General features: G+C 42.1%; 1 protein-coding gene across 1 annotated transcript in view; it reads left to right on the top strand.

Moving 5' to 3' along the window:
• The first annotated feature begins 15,683 nt into the window (after nt 1-15,683).
• The window catches only part of ccnd1 (cyclin D1), a 28,229-nt gene continuing 23,384 nt past the window's right edge, over nt 15,684-20,528 (top strand). Inside the window, exons 1-3 of the mRNA XM_063061700.1 lie at nt 15,684-16,081; nt 17,457-17,672; nt 19,627-19,786. Of these exons, the coding sequence (XP_062917770.1) occupies nt 15,884-16,081; nt 17,457-17,672; nt 19,627-19,786 (574 nt within the window). The 5' untranslated portion in view covers nt 15,684-15,883. The remainder of the gene's footprint in view (nt 16,082-17,456; nt 17,673-19,626; nt 19,787-20,528) is intronic.

Genomic DNA, 20,528 nt, shown 5'->3' with positions numbered 1-20,528 from the left:
GCAACTCTTTCCATACATCCAGTATTCAATTTGTAAAGAACATGCCTCTCTTTTGAAATCTTCCCTTCTCATCCTATATGCATGCCCTCCGGTATTAGAGATTTTAACCCTGGGAGAAAGATACTGGCTGTCTACCTTATAAATTTCTATTAGGTGAATATGTGGGGATGTGATGTCTTGTGACAATAAATGTGGTCTTTTTTGGTACACCCCTGTAACATAGGTTTGACAGGTCCATTTGGAAGTTCTCCTGGTGTCATGGCCAAGAAAGCTGTCCCATGATACTGCCCTTCATTATTTAACACCATCCCAAGTCAAAAGGATATTCTGAATGGATACTTCATTTTCATTAATTCCTAGGAATTGTAATGACTTGTTTTCACTCCAGCTATGAGCTTTCTGGGTTGGGTGGTGAAGCCAAAGGATGGATTCCACCACAGGTGGAGAGGAGTTACATGGGCAGATAATAGGGAGATGGGTTTCTGCACGCTCCTAACAAAGAGACTCAAGGTTCCAAGTGTCATCCTGGATGCCCTTTTGTCTATTTTAGGTAGTTGGTAGACAGCAATCTCCACAAGCCAGTGGGAATGTTAAGTCGAAGTTGTATAAGACATTGGTGAGGCCTAATTTGGAGTATTGTGTGCAGTTTTTGTCACCTACCTACAGGAAAGATGAAAATAACATGGAAAAACTTGCATTATTAATATTGAATAGATTAGGACTTTATTCCTTAAAATGTAGAAGATTGAGAGGAGATTTGGTAAAGGTATACAAAATTATGAGGGGTATAGGGGTAAAAGGACCCTGATGGCAGTTATATACAGGCCTACTAACAGCTGCAGTGATGTGGACTACAAATTACAACAGGAAATAGAAACGGCTTGTCAGAAGGGCAGTGTTATGATAAATGTGGGGGATTTTAACATGTGACTGAATTGGGAAAATCAGGTCGGCACTGGATCTCAAGAGAGAGAATTTGTAGAATGTCTACGAGTTGGCTTTTTAGAACAGCTTGTTGTTGAGCCCACTAGGGGATCGACTGTACCAGATTGGGTATTGTGTAATGAACCAGAGGTGATTAGAGAGATTGAGGTGAAGGAACCCTTAGGAGGCAGTGATCATAACATGATGGAGTTCACTGTGAAATTTGAGAAAAAGAAGCTGAAATCTGATGTGTCAGTATTTCAGTGGAGTAAAGGAAATCACAGTGGCATGAGAGAGGAACTGGCCAAAGTTGACTGGAAAGGGACACTAGCGGAAAGGACGGTAGAGCAGCAGTGGCTGGAGTTTATGCGAGAAGTGAGGAAGGTGCAAGACAGATATATTCCAAAAAAGAAGAAATTTTCTAATGGAAAAAGGATGCAACCATGGTTGACAAGAGAAGTCAAAGCCAAAGTTCAAGCAAAGGAGAGGGCATACAAGGAAGCAAAAACTAGTGGGAAGACAGAGGATTGGGAAGTTTTTAAAAGCTTACAAAAGGAAACTAAGAAGGTCATTAAGAGTGAAAAGATGAACTATGAAAGGAAGCTAGCAAATAATATCAAAGGGATACTAAAAACTTTTTCAAGTATATAAAAAGTAAAAGACAGGTGAGAGTAGATATAGGACCGATAGAAAATGATGCAGGAGAAATTGTAATGGGAGATAAGGAGATGGCAGAGGAACTGAACGAGTATTTTGTATTAGTCTTCACTGAGGAAGACATCAGCAGTATACCGGACACTCAAGGGTGGCAGGGAAGAGAAGTGTGCGCAGTCACAATTCCAACAGAGAAAGTACTCAAGAAGCTGAATAGGCTAAAGGTCGATAAATCTCCTGGACCAGATGGAATTCACCCTCGTGTTCTGAAGGAAGTAGCTGTGGAGATTGCGGAGGCATTAGCAATGATCTTTCAAAAGTCAATAGATTCTGGCATGGTTCCGGAGGACTGGAAGATTGCAAATGTCACTCCGCTATTTAAGAAGGGGGCAAGGAAGCAAAAAGGAAATTATAGACCTGTTAGCTTGACATCGTTGTTGGGAAGTTGTTGAAGTCGATTGTCAAGGATGAAGTTATGGAGTACCTGGAGGCACATGACAAGATAGGCAGAACTCAGCATGGATTCCTTAAAGGAAAGTCCTGCCTGACAAACCTATTGCAATTTTTTTGAGGAAATTACAAGTAGGCTAGACAAGAGAAATGCAGTGGATGTTGTGTATTTCGATTTTCAGAAGGCCTTTGACAAGGTGCCACACATGAGGCTGCTAAACAAGATAAGAGCCCATGGAATTACAGGAAAGTTACATACGTGGATAGAGCGTTGGCTGATTGGCAGGAAACAGAGAGTGGGAATAAAGGGATCCTATTCTGGTTGGCTGCCGGTTACCATCGGTATTCTACAGGGGTCCATGTTGAGGCCGTTTCTTTTTAAATTGTACATCAACGATTTGTATTATGGAATGAAAGGTAAAAAACTTAAGGTGAACATGAGGGAAAATTTCTTCACCCAGAGGTTTGTGAGAGTGTGGAACGAGTTGCCAGCACAACTGGTGCATGTGAGCTCGATTTCAACATTTAAGAGAAGTTTGGATAGGCACGTGGATAGTAGGGGTATGAAGAGGTACGGTCCTAGTGCAGGTCAGTAGGTGTAAATGGTTTCAGCATAGACTAGATGGGCTGAAGGGCCTGGCTCTGCGCTGTACTTTGACTCTATGACTCCATGACTTTGCAAGGAGGCTTTGAAGACGCCCTCTTACTCTTAATCTTCTTCACTCAGGGAGTGATGCAATTGTGGAATGAGCTGCCAGCAGAAGAGATGGCTGCAGGTTCGATTTCAGAAGTTAAGAGAAATTTGGATAAAAGCATGGATGGCAGAGGTATGGAGGGATAAGGTCCAGCTGCAGGTCGATGGGATTAAGCAAAATATAGGTTCAATATAAACTCCATCGGCTAAAGGTCCATCGTGTTCTATGACTCTATGTTTCGAGCACTCTCTTTACATAATACAGCTCGGAGCAGAGTGCCTGATTTGTAATTCTCGGTGCACAAATGGGAGTGCATGGAATGTAACCAGGGCCTTATTTCTGGGGAGTCTGGCCCAAAGACAGAGCTGATGATGCTCTGCTTACCTCTGCCACTGAACGGAAAAGCCGATGTCTATCAGCTTCAGAGACGTGTTATATCCTGACCTCCAGACTTATCTGTGGAGTTTGAATGTTCTCCCTGTCACCCCATGAACTTTCTCCCTGGATGTTCTGTTTCTGGCCAACATCCCCAAGATTTGCAGGTGGGCAGTTTAATTGACAGCGGTAGACTGCTGTTAGTGCAGATCAATGGAGAAAGGTAAAATCTACGAGAGGCTGATGAGAATTGGGTGGGGGGGGAGAGTAAAAATTGGGAGGGATGCAAGATTAGTGCAAACGGGTGGTAGATGGTTGGTGCTAATTCAATGGGCTGAAGGGCCTCTTTCCACATTGCAGCTCTCTGTGATTAATGAATTTGGGGAGATTTTGATGGTACCTCCCCAGTGCTTTGAGGTGTCTACTCTCGGTAATCTCTGCCTCAGAAACACTGAGAAGATTAAGGATCACTGCTGTCCTGTAGACTACTTTGTTGAGTCTCAATCTTCAGAGTTCGAAGTTCGAAGTAAATTTATTATCAAACTAAGTATATATAGCCAGATACTACCTTGAAATTTATTTTCTTGCAGGCAATCAAAGAAAAACCAAGTACAATAGAATTTATGAATAAAAAAGCTATACATAAAGACTAAAATATTCAAAAAGATGACAAATTGTGCAAATAAAAATTAATACTAAGAACATGAATTTTACAGGGTCTGTGAGAGTGAGTCATGGAATAGTTCAGAGTAGAGGTAATTGAAGTTATCCACACTGGTTCATGAGCCTGATGGTTGTAGGGTAATACTTGTTCCTTAACCTGTGGTGTAAGACCTAAGGTTCCTGTACCTGCTGCCTGATGATAGTAGTGAGAAGAGGATATAGCCTAGACGGTAGATAGGGGCTCCCAACCTTTTTTGTGTCATGAATCCTTACCACTAACCGAGCGGTCCCTGAGTCACTGATGGAGGGTCTCATTGATGATTGATGCTGTTTTCATTTTGTCATGGATGCTGTACTCCATGTAAATGTATTCAACAGTGAGGAGGACTTCGCCTGTGATGGACTGGGCTGTGTCTACCACAGTCTGTAGCCTGGTTATTGGTGTCTCTATATCAGGCCAGAATGCAAAGATAGTCTCCACTGTACTTATATAGACGTTTGTCAAAGATTTTGGTGACTTGCTGAATCTATGCAGACTTCTAACAAAAGTAGAGGTGCTGCTGTGGTGACAATTATGTACCAGTCCCCTGATGTGATAACGCCAAGGAGTTCAAAGCTACCGATTTTCATCTCTCATCTCCTAATGAGGACTGCCTCATGGACCTCTAGCTCCCTCCTTCCTGCTGTAGTCGATAATCAGCTCTTTCGTCTCCCTCCTCTATCTTCAAACAGGCTTTTCCTCAGCTGCCCAAGGCTGTGTTGGCACACCTAAATTTCATCCCATTTGAAGGGTCATCCAGACTGAACGAGGATCCTGGACTAACAGTGAAGCAGAGACACAAGTGATTCTGCAGATGTTGGAAACCTTGAACAACACGCACACTCCGGAGGATCTCGGCAAGTCAGGCAGCACCTATGGAAGGGAATGAACAGCCGATGTTTCTGGTCGGGACCCTTATTCAGGACTGGAAGAGAAGGGGGCAGAAGTCAGAATAAAAACAGTAGGGGGAAGAGGAGGAGCACGAGCTGACAGCTGATAAGTGAGCAACACACATCAAAGTTGCTGGTGAACACAGCAGGCCCGGCAGCATCTCTAGGAAGAGGTACAGTCGAAGTTTCAGACCGAGACCCTTCGTCAGGACTAACTGGAGGAAGAGTTAGTAAGAGTTTTGAAAGTGGGAGGGGGAGGGGGAGATGCAAAATGATAGGAGAAGACAGGAGGGGGAGGGATGGAGCCAAGAGCTGGACAGGTGATTGGCAAAGGGGATATGAGAGGATCATGGGACAGCAGGCCCAGGGAGAAGGAAAAGTGGGGGGGGGGGAACCCAGACGATGGGCAGAGGGTATAGTCAGAGGGACAGAGGGAGAAAGAGGAGAGTGAGAGAAAGAATGTGCGTATAAAAATAAATAACGGATGGGGTACGAGGGGAAGGTGGGGCATTAGCGGAAGTTAGAGAAGTCAATGTTCATGCCATCGGGTTGGAGGCTACCCAGACGGAATATAAGGTGTTGTTCCTCCAACCTGAGTGTGGCTTCATCTTTACAGTAGAGGAGGCCGTGGATAGACATGTCAGAATGGGAATGGGTTGTGGAATTAAAATGTGTAATTAAAATTAAAATGTGATAAGTGAATATAGGTTATCTATTTCCTTCCAGCTTGTACTCTACCCCTCTGCCTACCTTTTCCTGCATTTCTGCAATTCATATCTTCTTTAAACTTTGAAATGATGCCGATATATTCCAGTCTGGATCTATGCCAAATATCAAGAATTGCAATGGCTTCAATATCGACCCCTAGGGGACACCACAGAACATTTCCCTCTTGCATGAAAACTCTCCACTATATTCTCTTTCATGTTCACACAGACCTTGTCCCTGAGCCAATTATGTTCACACAAACCCAGACCCTTCACCCACAGGCTACAATTTTGCTAATACTTAGTTTGTAATTCTTTATGAAATGCCTATTGAAAATCCTTATAAATAATCGATAAAGGTCTTCAAAGAAAAGAAAAATAAATCACATTTTACAAGCTGGTGCCATAATTTTCCTCTTGGGTTGTTTGCAGGAATGTTGTCGAGATTAATCTTTAATTTTTTGGAAGCTCATAAGCTTGGCAAACAAATATTACCCGGAGTATTCGAGTTAAGTCACATCAACATTTTCTTTAGTGTCTGACAGCCATGGAGGGGTAAGCTGGAGATGGTGGGAGACAGTACGTGGGTGATGGAGTTCCGGACAGACCGCGATTAACAAAACGTGAAGTTTGATAGGCCGAGTGCTTGAGTTCTCCGATAACGAAACCATGGTTTTACACCCTCAGTATTGGAGGGAGCAAGGTGAGGGAAGGAAGATAATGGTATGGACAGGGAATATAAAGTACGAGTTCGTGCTACCCCTCCTTCCCCCCCCCCCCCCCCACCGATTCAACATGATACCAAAGTCACTATCAGGTTAAATCTGAATGAGCAGCAGGAGGAGAGGATGAAATAAAGAGCAAGGTAAGATTTACTTAAGATCACATGAGATAGGGTTGGCTTTGGAGACACTTATGAAGAAGGAAATACTGATTTGTTCTCCCCTCCACTGAGCCACAATAAAGCAGTATCCATCTTCAAGGACCTCCACTATCCAGGCCATGTTCTCTTCTTAATGCTGCCGTGGGGTCCCACACCACCATATTCAGGAAAAGGTAAATTCCCCTCAATCATCAGGCCCCGAAACAAGCACAGATAACTTCATTCACCTCAACTCCGGCTCCTCAACCTATGGACCCCTTTTCAAGGACTTTACTAATGTTCTTAGTATTATTTATTTACTTATGTATTTTATATTTGCAGTTTGTCTTCTTTTGCACATTGTTTGTTTGTCAGGCTTTGTAGTTTTTTTTATTAATTATACTGTAATTCTTCATTTTACTGTGAATGCCTGAAAGAAAATGAATTTTAAGGTAACATATGGTGACATATACTTACAGTACTTTCAAAATAAATGTACTTAGAATTTTGAATTAGTGTATCATGATCCTCATTTTTTTCATCTTTGGTATCTGTCATATAGGTAGATGCATTTGACATTTTACGAAGTCTTTATTAAGTTGATGAGATCCAAAACTTGTCTCTTCATGTCCTGACCTGTGCCAAGTTCCATATACCTACCACACCTGTTTGTACAAATGTACACTATCTACAACACGATGCAATGATCCTTGTCAAGGTTTGGCCTGAACACAGAATTCTGTGCTCCACTGGCTGTTCCCAGGCACACACAGGTATCGACATTTGCTGGGAAAGCACAAACTCAGTGAAAGACAAAACCTGTTGGTCTTCTAATGCAAGGAGATGTCCACGAACAAATGCCACTGACTGACATTAGCAGAAGCACATCCTGAGGGACAGGCAGAAGCTCGCTGCAACCACTGAAGTGACTTAGTGGGGAAGGACCACAGTCTTGGGTTCTGCCACCCATAGACACCCATAGACTGAGTCCTGTGTAAGAGCATCTCAGCAATTCATTGCTCAGGAGTAAACACGTGTATTGCTGATGCACTGCAAGCAAATATGTTGAATTTTTGATAAAACAAATGGAGATAAAGATATCTGGGGCATTTATAGTTTCTGTATGAATTAAGACTAAAGTAAATTTTGGGAAATAAAAGAATTACCTTATTTAAAAATTCCCAATGTTGTTAGCTAACATAGTATTTTATAATCAGCTCCATCACAATAATCTCATCTGAACCAAAAATGCTCAAACCAACCCATATACAAAATGATGGAGGAATTCAACAGGTCAGGCAGCGTCTCTGGAAGAGAATATACTGTCAACTTTTTGGGTCAAGACCCTTCATCAGGACACATTTTTTCTGGTTTCCTCCAATGAAAGCCTCTGTGTACCCATGAGTGTAATCACATTACTGGTTATGCCTTCAACTAACAAGAACTTCAGTGCTAGAAACCCTTCCACAAATATGTGTACTGTACTCTGCAATACCTAATTTATGCTCTTTACTTTGTTTATCTATGTGTAATTCATTTGAAGATTTAATTCTTAGTTTCCTAAGTTATATGTGTGTTACGTGTACCATTGTGCTTTACACCCTGGTTTGAAGAGTTGTCTCATTTGGCGAATGACTATAAACTTGACTTGACTCATTTCTTGTGCTTGTCTCTTCAATGAGTGGAGAGAAGAATGCTTTTCAGAAACCAGACAACAGCTTGCATTTCCTTAAATTGTCCATGTGGTCTACAAATTTCATTTCATTCACCGGATTGACTGGGTCTCAGCTGAAAGAGTGAAACTTATCAGTATAACAATAAGCTGGTAGTATTTCTGTGCAAAACACATTATTTAGAGCTCATAGTTCGTATGGAGTAAAGAGTGCTACCAATTGAACCAAGCTCTACATTATTCCATTCTGAAGCTGCTGAATCACAGTGAGTTCTTGGCCCATTGACAACCAGAACCTGACACAAAAACATAAGGCATGTATGCAGGAGGCTGCATTCCCATGTACTTGCTCTCCCATTCAATAAGATCACAACTAACCCAACCTTTCAGCTCAACACATTTTTGCCTGATCATTATAACCTCTGATTCCAAAATGCATCTACTACAGCCTCAGTATCAGGTCAGCATCGTAGATCTCTGAGGTGGGAAACCCCAAAGATTCACAGCTCCCAGAGTAAAAGTCCCTCCTCACACTACCTGGTGTCTTATTCTGAGATTTTGATCTCTGGCTTACACTGTAGCATCAAGGGATAACAAATCTTTTACGGTCCCCCTGGAGTGGTATATTACTGTATCAATTGAGCTTTCTTACCCAGCCCCTTCTTCTCCCATAGTGGAAGAACCCTGTGCTGTGGTCTTTCCTTGTGGCTGCATCAAGAGACCATAAAGGAGAAGGAAATGAACTACACTGAGCAGCTCAGCTATGATTGTATTGAATTGACACATCCAATCAGATGGCAAGTACCTCATTGTCCAATGAAGATGCAAGGTTCATCATAATCCAATCAAGTAGCAAGAACCTCATTGTCCAATCAAGAAGTAAGGTTCATCACAATCCAACAGGTAGCAAGTACCTCATGGCCCTATCAGGCAGCAGGTTTTATCACAATCCAATTAGGTGTCAAGTATTTCATTGTCCAATCAAGCGGCAAGGTTCATCAGAATCCAATCAGTTAGCAAGGTTTATCACAAACCATTCAGGAAGCAAGGTTAGCAAGTACCTCATCGTCCAATCAAGATGCAAGGTTCATCACGATCCAATCAAATGGCAAGTACCTCACTGTCCAATCAAGATGAAAAGTTCATCACAATCCAATCAGGTAGGAAGTACAGGCAGCAGTTCTACTCTGTCTATCCATGCAGCCATACCTAACACATAAAGACGTGGTGCAGACATTTTCCAGTATAAAAAACAAGAGAAAATCTTCCTGATGAACTGCTTGACGTGCTGAGGTCCTCCAGCATTTTGTGTGTGTTGCTATTTTCCAATATACCCTGTTTATGAATACAGTACTGTGGTGCAAACTTGTTCCTCAAAATTTTACTAGAATATGATCATATTGAAGCCTCTGAATTGTCCACTGTAACTCATTATGGTTTTCAATGAACAATTCTGGATGAAGATCAGAAGACAAAAATATTTGCTACTTTGCTGAATCCATTGATCACTTTAACCATGTCAATTAGATTCTAATTGACTGCTGTATATTCTGTACAGGAGAGATTCTGTGAATTCTACGGGAACAAAATAGAAATACATTTCTATTACACCTTTCCTGGCCTCACGTATCCCCTGTTTTAGAGCAAGATTACCAGTTAACTCAGGAATGTTAACTGTAGTGATAATAAAGATGTGAAAACCTTGGGTGGTTTTACAACATTAAGAATGCAATATAATGAAAATTGTTATTGTCGAAGATAAAACTTTAAAGAGTTGCGCTGTTTAGAGGGGTTATCTTTAGGGTAAAATATCAAAACGTCTTTGCCTTCTGGATTTATTAGCACTATTTTGAAGAACGATAGGGGAATTCTCAAGTATCCCGATAAATATTGTCCCTGAATCAACATTATTAACAGCAGATTATCTATTCATTATCACACTGTAATTTTTTTTTAGGGTTTTCTGCACAAACTTATTATTGCTCTGACTACGTTTCTAAAGTGCATCATTGGCCAAACTGAGCCTCCCGAGGCCAGGAAAGGTGCTACCGATCTTTGTTTCCATAGGACTCACAGAATCTTTCCAATATAGAACATTCAGCAATCTGTAAGGCATGTAAACACATCACAGCGCCAGTGGTCAGCGATCAGAATTCATTTCCTGTAAGGAATTTGTGCCTTCTCCCCGTGACCACATGGGTCTCTTCTGGGTGCTCCGATTTCCTCCCACGTTCCAACAATGCACGAGTCAGTGCTAGTAAGCTGTAGGCATGCCATTTAGACTCTGGAAGCAATGCAACAGTTGCAGGCTGCCCCCAACGTATCCTTGGACTGTGCTGTTTGCTTTTGCAAGTGACGCATTACACTCCAGGTTCTGATGTACATGTGACAAATAAAGCGATACTTCGTTCTGTCTAATCTGAGTTACAGTGGCAAAAGTGATAAATAGATTAAAAGAGAGTTGGAAAAATAAAATCCAGAATAAAACATGGTTTTAAAGTAGGGAAGGTTTCTGTTAGAAGTAAATAAGAAAGCCTTGCTTCAGACAAAGAGAAATGGGAATCCAGTGTTCACTCTCTATAGAACCGTAGTCTGGGCTTTGAGAACAGATTGACAGATGTGTACAAGATCACTGTTGCTTTAGAAAGGATAAATACAGGAACACTGTTCCTAATAGCAGATAGTTCAAGGCCCAAAAGACACCGATTTAATTTTGGGGGGGGGGGGGATGAGAGCAATTATGTAGACACTCTTTGTGTGTCATTTTTCATTGATTCTCTAGTACTTCTTTGTTCTACTGTGAATGCCTGCAAGAAAATGTATCTCAGAGTCGTATGGGTGACATATACAAACTTTGATAATGAATTTGCTTTAAACTTTGATCATAATATGATTCATTCATCGGCCAGTGGAATGGTGTTAGGGTATGATTTGTTCATAGTGTTTGTAAAATAGTTTAGAATTAGTGCATGCAGTTAAAACTTTCTGACTCCTCTAAAGTGTGAAATAAGAGAGTGATGAAATGTGAAGCACATAATGGGGAAGTGGTGTGGGAGGTGGGGAGAGTCAATATGTTTGCACCACTCCCCACACCTCTTTTATTAAATATTTCTGTCTGGTCAGGAAGGGACAACGGAACGCAAGAGTAATTGGCCCTTCATGATTAACATTGCAGATGCCAGATCTTTGGAAGAACTGAAGAATAGCAACCAAACTGGGTCATACAGCCCCTCGCAATCACGACTGTCAATCTATGCTGTGTAAGAATGTGTACGCTTATATCGAAATGCGGGATAGTGGGAAACTCGTCGTCCACTTGAAAACATGAAGAAAGTTTAAATTATTACTGTGATCACTTGAGTCAAGTATTACATGCCCCAACATTGACATATTCGCACAACCAATGATCTCCTTATCTCATGTTCTGGTTACTTATTGCTATTTATTTATTTATTGCTATCTATTTAATTAATCCTATGTACCAGCTTTTGTAGTATCCAAGACACCTTCAAGGAATGGTGCCTTAGGAAGGTGCTGTCCTTCATTAAGGACCCCCACCACCCAGGACATGCCCTCTTTTCATTGTTACCATCAGGAAGGAGATATAGAAGCCTGAAGGAACACACTCAGCGATTCAGGAACAGCTTCTTCCGTGCAGCCATCTGATTTCTAAATGGACATTGAACCCATGAACATTACCTCGCTATTTTTTTATTTCTGTTATTTTGCAGTATTTATTTTAGCTTACCTATTTAATAGACACATATAGTAATGTAACATTTTTCTCTATATTTATCACGTACTGCTGCCATAAAGTTAACAAATTTCATGACATATGCCAGTGATATTAAATCTGATTCTGATTCTGATTTATCTCTGCATTTGCACAATTTGTTGTCTTCTGCCCTCTAGTTGATCTTTCGTTGATCCTGTTATAGGTATGCTGCATATGCCCACAGGAAAATTAATCTCTGGGTTGTATACGGTGACATACTATATGTACTTTGATAATAAAATTTATTTCGTACTTTGATGTCCTCTTAAGGGTTTGTCTGTTGGTAGGGTCCTCAGGGTAGGTGCAGAGGGTGAACTGGGATCTGCATACTCTAGTGCAGTGCGGTCTACGGTTATTGCTTGGGTCTTTTGGAGGACTATCCCAAAAGTCAATGCCAGTTCCACATACACAAAAGAAATAAAGTCATTGTTGTAAACTGAGAGCAACAAATAAAGCACTGGAGGGGTGAGGCAGCCCAGATGAAGGGCCTCAATCGGAAGGCCAATTATCCATTCTCCTTCATAGTTGCTGCCCGACCCGCAGTGTACCCCGGCAGTTTGTCGTCCAGATTTCCAGCAACTCCAATCGCTTGTGTCTCCATTGTGTAAGCCTAGGATAAGCTTGTGGAAACCACCCGCAATCTCTTTGGTTGAATATTATTAAGGATATATAAAGCAATGAACAGCGAGAAAGGTGGCAGCATGGCAGTGTTGCAGTTAGCACAACGCTTTACAGTACCAGCGACCCAGGTTCAATTCCCACTTGCTGCCTCCCTCTAAGGAGTTCGTACGTTCTCCCATGACCACATGAGTTTCCTCCGGGTGCTCCGATTTTTTCTCACGGTCCAAAGACGTACTAGTGGATAGGTTAATTATAAATTATAAATTATCTCGTGATAAGGCTAGGATTAATTTGGGGGATCGCAGCTCACAGAGCTGGGAGGGCCCGTTCCACACTGTATCTCAATAAATAAACGGAGATTGGACTATTATGATCGACTAACAGCCTCATTGACTTGGCTTCCAGCTTCTCCTACAGTGTTCACTGTATAGAGTTTGTACATTTTCCCTCAGGCAGGGTCGCTTTCCCCTGGCTGCTCAAGGTCCCACCTCCATCCCAAAAGTGTGCTCAGGAAAGATTAAAGATTAGCTTTGTTTGTCACATAGACATCAAAACTTGCAGTGAAATGTGTCATTTGCATCAAATCAGGTTATTTGTATTTGCCGGGTTAATTGGTTACTATACCAAGTGGGAATGGGATGATTAGGAGTGATGGGAATGTGAGATAGAACAGGTTACAAGGAAACAGGTTAGGAATGTGACTGATGAGGTTGCCCAGTGGGCGAGTATTGACTTGACAGGATAAATGACCCCTGCTAGAAATATAAGAGAAAAAGTCCTTAAATTGCAATTGAAATAACAGTTGTATATTTTCAAGTTAATCACTATATTGGACTTGAATTATTCATGACTTATTATAATTTTTTTTACAAAAATCTATAATTTCCATTGAAGTAGCTGATAAAAAAATGAAAGGACTGTTCCAGTAATAGGAAAGGCCGCAGCAGATCAAAGTATGTTTTATTCCAGTAATATTTGCTATATTGAATTTTTTGGTTAGATTCCTGAGCCTAAATATCCAAATGAATCTTTCATCTTCCAATAAATGTCTCCAAATGACTCTTGGAGCCGCTTCAGTTATTTTCCATTCACCTGGAGCGATGTCTGCCTACCTGTCCGTCAAACACACCCAGTACCGTATTATCCCGAGTATCCGGCGAAGACCCTCCTCTGCCCGCTGCCACTTTACCGTATTACACGTTGTACACCGCCAGTCCCCCGGGAGAGAGAAAAATCGCACTGCCCAAGCAGTCTTTTTCGCGTTTAAGCACAAAGGTAGATAATGCATTAAAAAAGTAATTAAAACAATATAATCGGTGAATTGCAAGCAGAATTGGAGACGCATTTTAAGTGCTCGCGCGCCAACATTTTCTTATTCCGATGTTTATAATGGCGATTCTTTTTTTTGGGATTCATTTCCTGTAATAATTGGGTCACCAAACCAAAAAAAAAGTGTTGAATCCTAAACTGGACTGCTGCTCAGATGTAAACAAAACTGAATAAATCTGCAATAACTAAGCCATCCCAGCCAAGTTACCAGTTAGTTACTTGCTTAATCGCCCAGCCCGCTGCACTAAAGAATAGCCGGGGTGTAATTCACAACATCGCGGCTGTAAAAGGAAAGTTAAAGCTGTTTTCCTATTTTTCTCGCGGGAATGTCTGCATCAGACCCCAGGAGGAGGGGGCTGAACCCCAGTGAAATTCACTGACTCCCTCCCATTCCGCCTCCTAATCGACTGTGTCCATAAATACGCCGAAGTTCCGTCCCAAAGTCCGAATAATCGGTTTATTTAATTTGAAACGTTTGCTAATAATTATTCACATACAAAGGAATGCTAGGGTCAAAGCAGGACTGGCTGTCGGAATCCGAAGGCACTGGCTCCGTTTGTGTGCGTGTTAAGTAAAATACATAGATTCTTCCTCACATCCGCTTTGACAGATATCTGGGTGGCTTGGCAAGAGCCGGGTTTCTTGGGGAACAATAGCTTAGCTGTATTACGGTAATTAGATGCAAGCGGACCATGTGGACTCGTTAATGTGGGCGGCGCAGACTGGAATGTGAGGAATTTTCCGGCTCACATTAATGATCATGCGACAAGATTCACAGAGAAGGGGGAAAAATTACTTAAGACCCAAGGAGCAACTGGGGGAAAAATATCTTCTTTGCAAAATAACATATAACGGAGCAGGCACACAGTCAAAGAAAAACCCTGCCTTATTTTTTTTATTTCGTGAAAGTGCAATCACTTACAAAAGCAAACCGGTTTATAAATAAGTCCCAGGCTTAGCGTCGCTATAATAAAAAAAACTGTGCTTCTATAAGAAGGCCAAAAAAAAGGTGATCCCTCTTTCCGATTGCTTCGCCCCTCAAAATAAAAGCATTAAAGTGCTTTCACATTCCAAAGAACAAAAGGGATGAATTTAGATGCCTGAGTGATCGATGAGAATCCACAGTGAGGGCTCCCTGATCTGCCTAGTAACAATCTTTCCCGTCATTGGTTATGCTAATACCTTAGCCTCTTATTTCTACCGGCATAAGGAGTTCCTCTGACAGATCGAGGAAATTTTGCCAATTTAACTTTCTTTCCTGCCCCTTCCCCTCCCCGCGAGTGAGAGAGAGAGAGAGAGAGCGAGAGCGAGAGAGAGAGAGAGAGAGCGAAACTTTCCACTTAACGTCTTAGTTTTATATATGGATTTGTACCACAGGCGGGCTAAAATGTTTCAGGAAGCCTCGGATAAACTGAGATGACCTCTTGTGAAAAGCGGCTGCAAACGGGGAACTATAGCAAAAGCAAACACGAATATAATTTCACTGCGCGGATCTTTTCGATTCGCGTGAAAATTACAGTCTGCAATAAAGAGTATTTTTAACCCTATGGCAGAAAATTTTAAGTTTATAAATGTGTGTGTGTGTGTGTTGGGGAGGAGGCGGTAAGCAGAGAACCACAGGTTTTATATATACAGTATGTGGATTAAATTAACTTTGTTCCCGTTGTATCTCAAAGCTTCCACTTTCTTGCACTGTGAGTGATTACTGAGCTGTCAATCAACGCACTGTTGATTGACAACTGACTACAAGTTCCCACTGTATTAGAATAAGGGCCCTTTTGTAAAATGGAATAATCAATTCACTTTTTAAATATAAAATTTTAAGAAGTCATTTCGTAGTCCCTATATTATTGGTTCGTACTGAAGAAAGCTATCGGCATAAACTTTTTTTTCGCATCTCTGCAATCAATATAGTTGCATTTACATCGATAAAGCCTGCCTCTTTCCATGCGATTGGGGCTGGTTTATAGACTCTGCCCCTGTACTGGCCTCTCCCATTTCTCCTTTGATCTCCCAGTCCAGCTGCTCTGCATAACAACAACGAAGAGGTAATTGCGTCACTGGTGGGCACGTTATAGTTAAGTTTTTTTCTTCCCCTGAACTATAGCCTCCAGAGGCAGTAGCATCCTCCGTTTTAGTCAATGCAATAAGGAGAGAGAGAGAGAGAGAGAGAGAGAGAGAGTGAGAAAGAGAACGAGGGAGAGAGAAAAAGAGAAATCCATAGCAATGGAATATCAGCTATTATGCTGTGAAGAAGACACCATCAGAAGAGCGTATAAGGATCCCAACTTAATCAATGATCGCGTCCTGCATAATATGCTTAAAAGCGAAGAAAACTCTCTTCCCTCTATTAGCTACTTCAAATGCGTCCAAAAAGAAATTGTGCCTTCCATGAGAAAGATTGTTGCGACTTGGATGCTGGAGGTTTGTGCAGAGAATTATAATAATAATCTATATATATATATATATATATATATTGTGTACATATATACATTTTGCACGTTGGCGGAGTTTACATCTACCAAGGGGGCTTTAATCATTTTTGCCAGATTTGGGCAGACACTGTGCAGTCTGACAGCAAACAGAGGCGGGGGAGGGAATGTCACGCTTCCCCTTGCTCGTTCCCCCCTCCCCCGGTTTCGCTCATCTTTATCCATTTCTGTTGAATTTTCCCCCCGCTTTCAATGTGAAATTCTTGCCCGACACTTCCGCTAATGCCCCGAGCGTGCAAGTCTTGCAAATACCCTTCTTTATCTTGCTGAGACAGAAGGTGGTGTTGCATCTTGAAGGCCGGGGTTCGGAGGACTGAGAGAAGGCGGACGCTGAATTCCCCCTACCTTTTTTTGTTATTGCTAAAGTTTCCCGCAGTTTCTGGGGCTGAGAAATTAATTTTAAAACCTTAAATAACCTTGTACACGTATGCAGTTCGATGCGTGCCAGTATTATACGCCATCTTTGTTCCGTATTGCTTCACTAACTTTTAAGTTAAAACAAAGTCATTGAAATCCTAGGGACTATAACCTCTCTGATAGACTCGGCAGCGCCAGATTATAGGGGGGACGGTTGATCAATTTCAAGGCATTTTTCATTGGAACTGGCAGAAATTGATATAAATCTTTGTTGAAACTGACGGGAGCACCCACGTTCTCGTTTCAGTAGAACTTACCAGGAACGATGGTCTGGGGGAAAAATAAAGCTGAGGGGAAAACCGCGGGGCCAGTTGCTTGCAAATAGGACAGGGCGCAAGCCTGAGAGGTTTTGGCATATTTTCGTGCCCTTTTCACCCGGCTTTGCGGCTGGTTTCTATTTTTAATCATTTTTTGAAGTTGCGCATAGACCAGCCTTGGTATGATTGTCGGTGCAAACCCGCACTGTAGAATCGCCAGCACCTAAAGCAACCCCTGACACCCCAGGCACCGAAATTGAGTTCTTTTGAGGGGGTTCCTGGGTTTGAAACGCCTCGCGACAAATTGCAATCGAAAAAGGATCGCACGGGGAGGGTTTTCGAATTATTTCGATCGCCCGGGCTAATTTTTAAATATTTTTAAATATTTTTTGAAAATATGACGACGTGAAAATTGAACTGCAACTCGGCTGGGGAGCGCGGCTGAGCAGAGAGAGAGGGGGAATATCTTGCGAGTGTGACACTCGCTCATTTAGAATTCGTTGCTTTGGAAATGGTTTAAAATTAATAAACTAACACCAACGCTCCAAAATATTTATCTCCAATAGATTGTGTTAAGGGAGTCTTTTAGCGGTCTAACCTCGTACATCCTCCCACCTAACCTTCTTTTACTAGGTATGCGAGGAACAGAGATGTGAAGAGGAGGTTTTCCCAATCGCCATGAACTATTTGGACCGATATTTGTCGATTGAACTAACGAAAAAGACCCACTTGCAATTGCTGGGAGCGACCTGCATGTTTCTGGCATCGAAAATGAAAGAGACCATTCCATTAACAGCGGAAAAACTCTGCATTTATACCGATAACTCCATCCGACCCGAGGAATTACTGGTAAATGGCAAATTTTCCTCCCCCCCAAGTCAATCAGGTTATCGCTGCCCTCTCCCCACTTTACTTCACATTGTCCGACAGAATGGGTACTCTTCGCTTCCCTGATCTGAGCAATCGGTAGTTGCCGAATTTTACCCCTTCTCAGCCTTCGCTCCTCTCACCAACTCTCGCGGCGAAGACCCGATATGTACACATTTTTGGAAAATTTTAGGTCATTTCTGTGGCCACCGCCTCCTTGAAGATCGTGTTATCCACGCTGCAAGCCCATACAGCTACATCTAATATTGCTTAATCAGCGTTTTTTTTCCCCCTGTTATTATTGTGGGAATGTGCTAAGTGCCATATCGAGATCCGATTCCCACCCGCAAACCCGTCAGGGTGATTTTTGTTTGGGGTCCAGTGTTTTATTCACCTTTGCGCTTGACCTTTCACACTCCAACAGGCAAGCACAAATATCCTCCAGACCCCCAGCCCACCCCCCCCAAAAAAAGTGCAAATTAAAAAATATCCTGAATATTTACCATTTTCAATAATTTTTAGAAAGGTGAATTTTATGTTTTAATAGCCTCTGTATAATATTTGTTCGGTGTGGACGTTGAATGGTTCTGGGGCTTTGTATTGGAAACGAAAAATTTGCAAACTTAAAGGCTGCAAATGTACCTTTCTCGATATTTGACATTTTCCCCCAATGCCTTGTTAACATTTTCAAGGGGACTCTTCCATCTGCGGGTATTTGGCGCCCTCTGCTGGCATGTGTACCAGTAGGCAGTGACCCCCCCCCCCCCCATATTGAGATTTCTTCTCAACCAATCTATACAGCGCGGTGCCTGTCATTTTGCATGATCAATGGTGGGCATAATTTCTGCAAAGAGCTATATTCTGCAAGTCTCTGGATTCAAAAACCACAATAAAATAACTTGTATTTTAATTACAATGTAGGGATTTTTTTTTATTTTGTGCAAGATTTATTGCTAGGAATTAAAATTAATCTTCCAAAAAAAACCAGCACAACTTCTTTCAGTCAATTTCTATTGACAGCCCCATGTCAGCTAATGAATTAGGGATGGAGTTGGTTCCATGTCCAAGGCTCATTGCAAAATTATAGAGCAAACAAAGGCCATTGACTCAAGAGAGAGAGAAAAAAGAAAATATTTATTTAAAGAGCAGAGGAAATGAAGCTAATGATAGAAACAGCAGTAATGTCTCCCAGTGAGTGGGGCAGTTTTTCCATAAAGAACGCATTGACCGGAGGTCAGTAAGGTGCTACTTGTAATCCTGGTCACAGAGAGAAATGAGCTTCAGTTTTGATAGGCAGTGCATTTAACTAATCACCACCATTCAAGTTGTCACAGTTTGCAAACTTTGATCATTTGTATGAATGATAATTTATCACCTGCATTATCGGACTTCACACAGTCTGCCATACACAAATAACATAGAACACGACAGCACAGTACAAGCCCTTTGCCCACAACATTGTGCCAACCTTATAATCTACTCTAAGATCAATCTAATCCTTCCCTCCTACATGGCCCTCCAGTTTTCTGTCGCCCCAGTGCATATCTAAGATTCTCTTAATGACCCTGATGTATCTACTTCTACCACATTCTATGCAACCACCACTCTCTGTGTAGAAAGGTACTCCCCCTATACTTTCCTCCAATCAGCTAAAATTAACATTGTGTTAAAAGATTTCTGCCCTGGCCATCTACGCTATCTACGTCTCTTATTGTACACCTCCATCAAGTCCCCTCTCATCCTTCAAAGAAAAGCCCTAGCTCACTCGTTCTATCCTCTCTAATCCAGGTAGCATCCTGGCAAATCTCCTCTGCACCCTCTGCAAAGTTTCCACATTCTTCCTGTAATGAGGCAGCCAGAACTGAACACAGTACTCCCAAGTGTGAGCTAACCAGGGTTTTACAGAGCTGCAATGTATTTATATGTTTTGTTTCAGCAAATGGAGCTACTTGTGCTCAACAAACTGAAGTGGGATCTAGCCTCTGTGACTCCTCACGACTTTATTGATCACTTCCTCAACAAGCTCCCCATCCCCAAGGACAACAAACAGATCATCCGCAAACACGCCCAGACTTTTGTGGCTCTGTGCGCTACAGGTATGGTGCCTCTGCTTGATCAGGCTTAGGAGACGGGGACGGAGGGGTGGTGGTGTGGGCTTGATGCCTGGGTAATATGCCTTGAAACTGGATGCCACACACTCATTTGGTCTCCCTTCAGCTACAGCTTTGCTTTTGTGTTAACATAAATAATTTAAAATTGAATGCAAAACTACACTCTGTGGCCACTTTATTAGGTACCCTGATGGGGTCTTCAGCTGCTGTAGCCCATCCACCTGGAGGTCTGATCTGGATGCATTCAGAGATGCTCTTCTGCAGTCCACTGTTGTATTGCATGGTTATTTGAATTACTGTCACCTTCCTGTCAGCTTGAATCAGTCTGGCCTTTCTGCACTGGCCTCTGTCGTTAACAAGGCATTTTCGTCCACAGAACAAGAGAGAGGGGCGGGGACTAGGGCGGAGGAAAGGGAAAAAGGGTCAGTCGAATGGCGGAGCAGACTTGATGGGCCAGATAGCCTAGTTCTGCTCCTATGACTTATGGTCGAACTGCTGCTCACTGGATTTTCTTCGTTTTTTCACACCATCCTTGGTAAACTCTCAAGATGGATGTGTGTGTGAAAATCCCAGGGGATCAGCAGTTTCTGAGATACTCAAACCACCCCATCTGGCACCAGCAGTCATTCAATGGTCGAAGTCACTTAGAACGCATTTCTTCCCCATTCCGATGTTTGGTCTCCATTGAATCTCTTGACCATGTCTGCATGCTTTAATGCATCGAGTT

This window comes from Mobula hypostoma, chromosome 11, assembly GCF_963921235.1.
Source record: "Mobula hypostoma chromosome 11, sMobHyp1.1, whole genome shotgun sequence".
In the NCBI taxonomy this organism is placed as follows: Eukaryota; Metazoa; Chordata; class Chondrichthyes; order Myliobatiformes; family Myliobatidae; genus Mobula; species Mobula hypostoma.
The sequence above is the reverse complement of the archived record's forward strand: the minus strand, read 5'-3'. Positions and strand labels throughout refer to the sequence as shown.